This window comes from Thalia democratica, chromosome 7, assembly GCF_965202585.1.
Source record: "Thalia democratica chromosome 7, ktThaDemo2.hap1.1, whole genome shotgun sequence".
In the NCBI taxonomy this organism is placed as follows: Eukaryota; Metazoa; Chordata; class Thaliacea; order Salpida; family Salpidae; genus Thalia; species Thalia democratica.
This window is the reverse complement of record NC_139171.1, coordinates 45,647,096-45,659,004: the sequence shown is the minus strand read 5'-3', so window position 1 is coordinate 45,659,004 and position 11,909 is coordinate 45,647,096. Positions and strand designations below refer to the sequence as shown.

General features: G+C 25.8%; 1 protein-coding gene across 2 annotated transcripts in view; it reads right to left on the bottom strand.

The window, feature by feature from the left end:
* Positions 1-5,893: 5,893 nt before the first annotated feature.
* Positions 5,894-11,909, bottom strand: part of LOC145840516 (ubiquitin carboxyl-terminal hydrolase 16-like) — a 36,073-nt gene continuing 30,057 nt past the window's right edge. Inside the window, exons 17-18 of one of the 2 annotated variants that reach the window (XM_082947802.1) lie at positions 11,390-11,555; positions 5,894-6,086 (exon numbers count right to left, since the gene is read on the bottom strand). In XM_082947802.1, coding sequence (XP_082803928.1) covers positions 6,064-6,086; positions 11,390-11,555 — 189 coding nt within the window. In that variant the 3' untranslated portion in view covers positions 5,894-6,063. Of the gene's footprint in view, positions 6,087-7,065; positions 7,372-11,389; positions 11,556-11,909 lie in introns of those variants that run through there. The other variant, XM_082947801.1, reaches the window with a different exon arrangement.

The window sequence follows — 11,909 nt, the reverse complement described above, 5'->3', positions numbered from 1 at the left end:
TATTAGTTTTATTACTTTATATATAACCTAACTCTCTATAAAAACCAAGCTTGAATCACTTTACGGGTCATTTTTATACATATTTTTTTCGTTACCAACCGCTTTTCATTTAAAAAAAATATTGACCGTTGAATATTTTTTTGCGTTTTTAATACTTTGTACTCTTTAAAAAAACAAGTAATTAGTTTACTAAAAAAAACTAATACCTATTTGTATTCAAAAAGTCTAAAACTATTTTTTTAATACAATTATTGTTCGTAAAGCTTATCAGTAACTTATTAGTCTTTTACATGGTTATCACTTTAACAGCAAAAATGTCTGAGTTATATCAAACCAGTCTAAGTTTGATAATAGTTGGAAAAAGCTAAAAACTTGCTTTTAATCAAGCATATATATCTGACTAAAACATCATTATTATTAAAAATTACAAAATATGTAAGTAGCCTAGAAAATATACAATAAATAAACTACACTGAAGTCAGAAAAACTATTCTGAGAAATCGAAGATTTACTCAAAGTACTTAAATAAAAGTTTCATACACACCTGAGTTTTTAAAAACATCTTAAACAGGTTTAATCTAGTCTGAGTTTTCAAATTTTTAAACTAGCCTGTTTGTTTCGCCACCCTGTTTAAAATAAGTTCACAAAACAAAAAAAAAACAAAGTAAATTAATTATATACTGCAAAAAAGCTGTTGTTATGAGTTTATTAAATATTTGTAACGAAGATACAATTTTTTTTTAAGCCATTAATGAAGTAGAAAAACGTAATTTTTTTCAGCTTTTTAGCAATTCTTTATCTGCAATAAAAGTATTGTATTTAAAAATTGTAAATGTGAAATATAAGACGAACTATAAGAATTAAAAAACGTTACTTAGGAGTCAATGCAATAAACGATAAAACAAAAAAAAAACAAATTACTCAAGCCAGTTTTAACAAAGCACATGATTATCTCCAGTAACTACAGACTGATCAGAAAAAATTGTCAAGGCATTTATAAAGAAGCAAAAGTAGTTACTAAAATAGAGATACGGTTTAAAAAAAAAAATTAAATAACTTGTGTTGGCGGTAGTAAACGATTTTGTTTATTTTTTTAATGTCAACAAGAAGTGGTGTGGAGAAAATTTCTCAATATTATAAAGCCGCATAAATCAAATTAGACTTTAATTTATCTCTTAAGATGAGAGTACTAATACAACAAATAGTGTTCATGTGAAAACTTTTTTTTTGGATGTTTTTAGTAACTTTGACATTTTAGAATAATTTATAGGTTTAATTAGCAATGCACCATTGTTATGGGTGTTGATCTTAAGTTTTTGTTACTGCAATTATTGGCAAACACATTATAGTAATATGATTATGTTTTGAAACCAGATCTTTAACTTTTTTTTTATCAATTAACTTCATTTAGTAATAAATCATGAAAACATTATGTGCAAAGACAACAAATTTAATATTTTTGAAATTAACAGTTAAAGTTGTGAACACAGTTTTGACAAACTTTACCAGCTACAGTTTTGAAATATAGTAGAAGAAGCGGAAAGTCAATATGTTGTCCTAGTTTACTTTTGGCTTGTTCGTTGCTTAAACTTTTGCTTGATGTTAAAAAAGTCTACGAATCAATGAACGAAATTGAATCTTTGTTGGAAGTAAAAATATAAATGTTATTGTGTACAAAAATAAAAAACTATTGCAGTTACAAGACTTTAAATATAAAGTATATTATAGTTAAAACTAAAACTGTGAGTATAAAAAACATACATCCTAAGTTTTGTTTGCGACTCTTCAGAACAAAAAATCCAGCATGAGTGACCAAAAACTAGTTTGATAGTTTAGATTAAAAATAATAAAAAATTCAAGCTAAATATTGAAAAAAAGCCTAATTTAGCCGAGATTTAAAAATTGTTCAAAACTATGTCTGAATTTGTAACAATGTTAAGTTGCTTAATTGCTTAACTGCTTGAACTTAATAAATTTGCCAGCCCTAAATTTAGTATTTTTTAGGATTTTTTTAAAAAATAGCAAATGTGTATATTAGTATGCAAACAAGAGAAAAAAAATGATTTGCTTAAAAATATTGTTTAAAATTTATACCTATTAAAACAATTTTAATTTATATCTTAAATTGTTTTAAGTTAGTCTGTGTACACACCTAAACATTACATTTAGAAGAAATAATAATTATAAATTATACTTAAACTAACGTTAATCTAACTAAAAATTAGTTTAATTTTTTTTCTTAATGGTTAAAGTACCCATGTACATTAATGTGCATAGTAATTAATAAAGTGTACAGAAAAATTCTAAAAACAAAATGTGTCAAAACCAAAACATAATAAACATAAATTTTTATTATTATGTTGTTTTAAGTGTTTTTGTGTACTTTTAACTACAACTTATAGTTACAATACATCTATATAAAGAACTTAGGTATAAACTACATGTTAAACAAAATACTTAAATTTTAAGGAAAAGGTATTTAAGTTGATTACGATGCATTACTTTTGTACACAATGGAAACATTTCCGTTTAGTTTATTTATTAGATATGTAGTATATAAATAACTAACTGAATCAAAGCACTTCTCACACTCTTTTTTCAGCTAATAACTTGCTATTGTAATAAAAAAGTTATTATGAAACTGATAGAAAATCCGTGGTCGAATACTACTCTGTCTTTTTCACATTTTTAAGCCAAAGCAGTAAATAATTATAAATGTTTTAAAACTTTATACAAGGATTTAAAACAAAAATAATCACTGAATTATTAATTAAACCGAATAACTGAATTACCGATAAAAATTTAATTTAAAATATGTTTTTGCTTAGCGGGCCATATTTACATGCTCGCGGGCCGCAGAAATTTCTCTCGCGGACCGCATTCCATTCAAAAATAAAATGTGCTCGCGGGCCGCAGATTTACCCTTCGAGGGCAGCATTTGACCCGCGGGCCGCAGTTTTCCGACCCCTGCTTTAAACCAACAAATAACACAAAATCAGGTTACAATATGTAGATTTAAGGATAAGTTATCTAAACTACCTGAATTTGCTACTGAGGAAGGAGTGAAAAGATATCTAGCAGACCTTAACTCAATATTTTTTTGATCCTAGGCAGACATGTTAAAATGCTAAGAGTTACTATGGTTATTTAACAATGAAGCGTATAAACTTTGGTTTGTTTTAAGTTAGTAATTTCACGCTCGAGTACACAAAGCAGTGCTTTATAACATGTTTGATCCTAGGCTACATTGGACGAGCAATTAGACGTAAAAAAAATTGAGTTTTTTTAAAAAAGTTATTATATAAAAAGCAAAGGCCCTAGCGCGTTTAACGCTTCGAACCGATTTTTAAAATATTGTTTACAACAGAATTTATGCCGGTTGGCGCGAGACAAATTGAGTTTTGCAGAGGTTAAACTTTTGTGTCTTTGAAAATTAAAAACAAGTTGTCATTAGATAACTATATAAAATAAAAGCTTTTTAAGAAAAAAATATTTTATGTTGTTTATCAAAAGTATTAAAAAAAAATTCTATAAGATTTAAAGAAAGTTTTGGAGAAATTTCTAAATTGCACTTGAAAAAAAAAAGTTTTTTTTACTGTTTTTTGCCGTTAGCACAGTAAAAATTCAATAACTGACGTACTGTCCTCAATAGCTGAACATGTGTATATATTTTACAATATAGTTTTTAGTAGATTAAACTAAGAAAAAAAAAACAGAATCCAGCTTTTGAGAATAATATGTTAACATTTAATTTCAATTAATTAAGGGTATGGGGGAGTTATATCGCTTTTTCACAATCTAATTTTATTTTGTAGAGGTTTAAAAAAGCTAGTAGTTGCTTTTTATAGATTTTGAAAAGTTAAAATATTGTTTTATAAATAGCCGGTTAAAGTCACTAGATTACCTAAAGGAGAAAACTAAAACAGCAAGTAAAATGAAAATCTGTCTTATATTACGTTTTTGAGATAAATCCCTCAATTTTTTAGGAAATGTTTCTTTCAATATTTAAAAAATCCTGACGTTACAAGATCTTAAAAATTAAATGAACAGTTTATATTACTTTTTCGTCATATTACGTTTTGTTAGCTTTAATAGCTATAAAACCTAAAAACCTTAAAAACTTCGGTTTGAAGTCTAAAACAAATTTTAAATATTTGAAATATGCTATAAAATACATATCAGATAAGACTAAGGTATTTTTACAAAAGTTTCTTGGGTTGTATAACCATATGTCTAGTTCAGCGCGACTCTGGCCCACTGTGCTACAGTCATTCTTTTTGTACCAAACCTCCAAAACAACGGACTAACGACAAAGATTACCCAGACGTTAATCCAATAGTAAATTGCATGAGTGTTGTCAACGACGCTGCCGAACGATACTCTAAATAGTGCAGCAATTTTTTAACTTTTTCAAGAAATAAAGACATGTTTCAAGATATCGAAAACAGTAGGAAGGGTGCTAAACCTCAGAAATAAGCAATTTTTTAGAAATGAATTATTGTAAAAACAATTTCATCAATTTCTTTTTAAATAAAATTTTTAACGTATATCTGTATTTCTTTGAGATACAAAACTCAAAATAATTGCTTGAAATTTTTTGTAGAAATGTACGAACAAATTCTAAAAGTTGTTGTAACCAAAATATTGTAAAAAAAGTGAAAAGTATATATAATAAAGTTTTGACCCTTCCTTAACCTTTATAAAAATATATACAAAACGAAATTTCTAAATGCCCTTAGGTCATTTTTTGTAAAATCTAAGAGGTTAAATTTTTTTGTGTCGTGTTTTAATATGATTACAACAATGAACAAACTTTTCATTGCGCTACTCAAAGCTTTTATTTTTTATGGGTAATAATAGATTTGTCTTAAGTTTAGAAATACATAGGTAAAGACCAATTAAGAATACTGTGCACAACAATGATCGGAATGTATTTAGTAATGAGTATCAATTAAAAGAAAAACTTTAAAATATTGATTTTGAAACAAATATATTTCTTTTAACAAACTTGAATTTATTTTTAGAAAACTAACAACAGATGGTATGTTTTTTACGTTTTGAAACATAAAATAACTGAAAAGTTGAATGGTATTTTTTTTACGTCTTAATACAAGGACTAAAATATTTAACTTATATTATTAAATAAGTTATAACGGTATATTACATTTCCCACCCAGATTTGTATATTTTTATTCATTACTGTTACCCCTAACCCTTGGTCAGCAAGCGGTTCTCGGATTTGATCGGGAGGGAATTGTGCGTGGGTTGGAACTTAGCGATTCTAAATGACAACTGTGTTTACAATTTATATATACATTACGTTTATACGGGCTGGCTGCGGTAGAACTGTTCTAAAGTTACATATATATTAACTATGCAAGTAAAAACAGTTATAATATAGTACTAGCTTTTGAACTCTTATCCATTTTTTTTCAAAGTTTAAACCTTTTGCCCAAACCAAAATATATAACAAATAATACTTATTAGACTGAAATTGAAATGAACAAAACTTGAGCAGTACTACTGGGCAGCCAGCAGTTTTTTACTGGTTGTAAAAAGAAAACAAAAATAGATCATAACACTGTTTTATTAAATTTTCAGATTTTTTGAAATACTTAGTAGTGAAAAAGTAATAACAAACATCAACTGTAACAAGTGTAACTGATTTATTTTTTAAACTAACTTACTTATTATTCTAATAACAATATTTTTCTAAAACTAAATCTATGTATACGTAAAATAAAAAACTAATATATATAAATAGTAAATACATTAACAAAGATAAAATTAGATGACCATTTATATATCAAATCTTACTTATAAAAACTAATACAAATTAGCTAAGACAAGGCATATAATAAATAAGTAGAAACAACAATTAAGCATCGTAAAAAAACTTATATTAACTCAAGTAAATAAAAAGTTTACTAAATTAGATAAAAGCAAATAATAAGATATTAAGTAGAAGTTATTACATAAGTACGTATAAAAATGGCATCGCTTATTAATATATAAAATCGGCTTTTATTTTAACTAAAATAAGTTTGAAACTCTTCTTTATCCTTAATTGCATAACTTGTTTTTACCTATAAAGAAAAGAGATTAATTAGCTTAGTTAACATAAACTTTACTAGTTTTGCTATATACACACCAGATTATATAGTATAATAATTGTAAGAATCTTTGACAACACAAGAGAAAACTATAGCATATCACAAACTTTTTCCATTTATAAAAATAATTAAAACAACTCTTTTAAAAAAGTCCGAATGTGAATGAAGCATCATTTTCAAAGCTAGTATTTAGGAAAGGTTTAGAACTTGTTTTGCACAAAAAAAGGATCTTTCTATTTCATGGTTGCCACTGATCAAGCTGAGAAAAATTTCCTGACTTTTCTAAATCAAACTCTTAAATTAAACTTATTCTAAAATACATAATAAAACACTTGAAACTATATAAAGATGTTCAATATGTTGTTAGAAAATTTTTGCAGTTTTATAAAGGATATTTTACTAATTTATACCAGATGAAGGCATTGGAAATAAAATTAAATATTTTTGTAAATTTCTGAGAAAATTTTAGAATTTTTTTCTGACTTTAAAGGACTTTTTATTAATTTTTACCATTTGAAGGCTTTGGAAAACAAGGAGTTTTGTAAATTTAAACTGACTTTTTTTTTAATCAAATTTCCTGACTTTTTTTCAAAACCCCCCAATTTTTCCTGACTTTTGTCAATTTTTTAAATTTTTCCTGACCGAGTGGCAACCCTGCTATTTAATAATACAACAACCTATACTTTCATTCGATGCATAAATACTAATTATATACTTGAAACCAATAAACTTAAATAAAGTTTCATTTAGACAGATAAAAAAAGGATCTTTAGTTGTTCACTGTTGTGATCAACATAATTAAAAACAATACTTTGAAGAAATAAATAAAGATTGGCTAACAACTTTTTAACATAACTATTATATAAATTAAATACGTAAAAATTAGCTAAATGAATTAGGAAGCATTTAATAAAAGTTTTTATCTAAACATTAAATACTTAAAAATGCTTTATAAGTTTTTTTAACCAAAATTTAAATAGGTACGAAATTATCTAAAATTAGGCACTGAGAACAAACTTGATACCTACTTTATAAGCATAGAGAATAGTTATTTGTATTAGAAAGATATCAAGTTAATACTACAAATACTTAAAAGTAAATGTTGTTTCGTAAAACAAAATTAACATAACGTATTACATTAACTTTTCATAAAAAGCCATATATGCGTTACAGTTCATAACTCTACTTTCGTTAACAGGAGTTACTACAGTGTCGCTGATGTGATACCAGCTGCCTGAACTCGCTTCAGTTGGACTATCTGTAAGTTTATTTCATTTATTTCGCTTTAAAGCATTAGGAAAAAAAATAATAAAATAAAAAATGACAAACAAACTTTTATTGTAATAAAAAATATATTTTCCTTGGAATTATAATATTTATTAAATATTTATTTACTAACTATACTATCGAAACAATTTTATTGAATTTAAATACTATTTGCAACTTAACATAAAAATATTTTTCCTCTTAAAAAATTTATAAAACTAAAATTTTTTTGAATCTAATTGACTCTTTTTCAATATTTTTAAACAGTTTAATAAGATTAATAAAAAAAAAAGTTATTTATTGAGTAGTTATACAAAGTTATGAAAAACATGGTAGTACAGAGCATGGTTGCCACAGATCAAGCTGAGAAAAATTTTCTGACCTTTTACTAAAATTTTCCTGACTTTTCTAAAGCAAAATTTTAAATTAAACTCATTCTATTATACATAATCTAACACTTTAAACTATATAAAGCTTTGAATCTAATTTTAATACAGGTTAAAACAACATTTTTTTTCTGAATTCAATCATCAAACTTCCATTACATCACTTGAACCATCTGTGTATGAGTGATGTATTTGCAATAAATAGCTCTATCAGCAAAATACTTGTAATATTAACTTATAAACACAGCTTGCCTGAAAAAACACTGTTTTTTAGCATTCCCTAACATAAATGTATCTAAATAAACGAAACGAAATATAAGGAACTTTTACAACTAAAACCTTAAAAGAATAAAAAACTTAAAAAAATACTGTTTTTTTTTATTATATGTACTAAAATTTATTTTCTCCGCTACTTTATTAGCACTTCAACCTCTTTATCTAATGGCATCATTTCTTTTCTTTTTGCACTCATTTATTTTTACCTCCAATTTTGCTGCCTCAATTATTTACTTAAATAAAAAACACTTTGATTCTAAAATTACGCCAGATAAACTTCTGTGTATATATCACAGTTTGAGTTTCACTATGGAAGTGTCCTTGCTACAGATCATCAATACTAAAAAGCTTAAAAAAACTGCTTGTTCAAGTAGGGTAGTTATTTAAAATGTTAATAGAAAATTTTTGCAGTTTTATAAAGGATATTTTATTAATTATACCATATGAAGGCATTGGAAATTAAATAACTTTGTAAATTTCTAGAAAATTTTGCAACTTTAATCTGACCTTAAAGGTTTTTTAATTAATTTTTTACCATTTAAAAGCTTTGGAAAATAAGGAATTTTGTGAATTTAAACTGAAATATCTGACTTTTTATTTTAATTTTGTCAAATTTCCTGACTCTTTTTCAAAAACCCCCCTTTTTTCCTGACTTTTGTCTTTTTTTTTAAGTTTTTCCTGATCTTGTGGCAACCCTGACAGAGGTCGGCAGGCTGGAGGTGCTCGCAGGCCGCAGTTTTAGTTTTAAATCACAATTATCTTTTTTTAGTTTAAGTTTGAATCAGTCTGATACATGAGTCAGTCTGAGTTGTTTAAGTATATGTATAGGAAATAGGAGAAATGTGTTTTTATCAATACACTATTTTACCTTAACAATATTCTTATGAACATTTAAATCGTTCTTTAAAAGTCAACTATAAAATGCAGTTAAAAAATTAATATGTTTGAAGGTAACATATAAAGTAATTGTTCAACAAAATACTTAGTGTGGTTAGAACGAACTTTTATTTTAATTATTGTGCAAAGCTTAAGTTTAGATTCGAAACTACTATAATGTGCATCAACCAAAATTATTCAATGACTTAAAAAAATTTTTTAATGACAATCAATATTTTACAAAACTAAAATAGAACCCAATATAGAACAGTATTCCATAGTTATAACTAGTAAACATTTACAGGTGTAAAAAAAACCTGATTTTTCTACTGTGAAGAAATACTCATAAATAGTCAAACTCTCTTATTAGTTTTTTAAGTTTAAGCGGTAAAACTATTAGAATACTTTTTATATAGGACATAAAATGGGATAAGTCAAAATACAGAACTTTAACTAACTTAAATTAAAAATTCGACTTAAAAGATAATTTTTAGTGTGCCAGATCAACCTGATCTCGGGCCACATAATTACTTTTCGCTGGCCGCACTCCATAAAAAAAATGTTGAGGGCCGCAGTTAGCCCGCGGGCCACGTTTTGCCGATCCCTGTGCTAATAAAACAAAAAATATTAATGATAATTGAGTTAATATACTGTCAGTAGGGCTATCTGTCAATTTTCAAAAACTTGCGTACTTATTTCTGGTTTTTTTTTCGATGATCATTGATTCCAAACTAAAAAGTAGTGATCTACCGAATCCTAGATTCGGACTCGGTTCGGCTAATTTCAAATTAAGATTCGGATTCGGTCAAATCCGAAAGTTTGCATTCGGTAGACCACTTTAAAATTTTTGAATTTTACTTAATTGTTACTCAAAAGTTAAATGAAATGTAAAACTAGTTAATGATTTTACGCTTGATTGGATAAAAAATGGTTATTCACAATTATAACAGCCTTATCAGTTTTGGTTTAAAGTTTTGCACACAGTATAAAAACTATGACAAATTGTTTTTGTTAAACTCTCAAATAAAATTAAGTACATAGTTAAGGCGTTTAATCTCAGCTTTTTGGATAAACGCTCTTATTTATTTATCATATGTTTAGTTTGCTCATTTTAATGAAATGCTGCAACTTAAAATAGAAATAAAATGAAACTTAAATATGTAACATTAAAGCAGATGCTTGCATACTTTTAGCTATATACTTTTTGTTAATATATTATCACTAATTACTTAATAATTTTAATTTATGACATATATGTTATAATTTCAAACATTTCAATATTTTATTTAAAATATTTATTTAAATAATTTATTTAAATTATTTAAAATAATATTTAAAATATTTATTTTAAATATTAAAAATATTAAAAATTATTTAAATAATTTAACCGTAAAAACAAGAAAAAAAAAACTTATACTGGAGCGGTTTCCGCATACTTTTAGCTCTATACTATTATGCTGATATTTAATTATTTTTATTTTTGTTCTGTTGGGAATGTTAATACATACAAATGCTAAAGTACAATGTAATTAAATTAAATTGTAAATTTCATTAAATAAGTTTAACTGAATAGGTCAGTATAAAAAAAGCTTGATCTTTTAAAGTAGCATAATCTTAATAACTATTTAAAGATACATTGGTTTGTATTTTGTAGCATCATGTTTTGCATAGTAGTTTAAAATATTTTTTTTTTGTAACTATAAAATGTTTTATTTGACTAAAAAAAATAATTTAAGAACAACACTATTATAACCTATATTAACAGTTTATTAATGTTTTTTTTTTTGTGATTTGTTTTCGGCTTAAATCATTTATTAAAGTCTATAAGTTATTTATATTGCATAACAAAAGTACAACTTAATTGTTGGTGTTGGTTGCATGGACATCAATATATTTAAACTAAGTTTTGTGTATGTAGCATTTTTGTTTTCAGAAAGACATTTGTTTTATTTTGTTCGCTTTTAAATAAAATTACTCTAAAATAAAAAAGTAATAATATAATTAACTTATATTGTATTTACATAACAAGCAGATTAAATCTTTCGGAATGCAATTATTAAAATGTTCGGACTCGGATTCGGCCGGATCCAAATTTGAAATTCAGACTCGGATTCGGTAGATAACTACTAAAAAAGCTTATCTCAGGAACACCTTTTAAGAACTTTTAAATTGTTATTAATATTGAAGTTCTGACACTGTATACAATAATGCATGTGATCAAAAAGAGCACTGTGTTTGTCCTTTTCTTTGTGATCAGCAGCTCTTGTAAACATTTAACGCGACGTCTCCACAAATAAGAGACGCTTCGGTCTAAAGAGCAGGTATACTTATATATGAAATTCGCGTCAAATGTCCTGCTGTTTTTTTTTTTAAATTAAATATATATTTATGTTAGTTGGTATATTTACTACTTTTTAAGATATATTTAGTATACCACTCTAAGAATTTATAACAAATTTTATATTTCCAGACCTTCAGGCAAATAATTGACTTTTTTTCCAGTAAGCAGATTAGTAAGATTGCCTGTAGTAGACCGTCTTTTCACATAGGAAGTATAATGACCGTGAGTTAACCCTCCTTGATGACAGACAACACCAAACAGCTCATACAAAATTTTTTTATCCTTGTCTGCATATATCTGAGTAAAAAAAATGAGTTTTGCATAAATGAACTTTATAAATTATGTAATGCTTACTATGAAAAAAAAATAGAATTTTAAACTATTGCTGAAACTAAATACAGATTAATAATAAAATTTCTAACATTTAATTTTAGATCACCAATAAAACCATTTTTCAATGATGCGTTCAATATTAACATTACTACAGTTTTGACCAAGGCTTCTTGGACGTTAACCACATAAAAACATATAAGTATAAATTATGGAAGAAAACATAAACAATATCGAATATATTTTTTAAAATTTATCATTTAACAAGGTTGCAACTGGTTTTTGAGAAATTTCTTGAAGTTATTCTGAAATTCTTCCAGG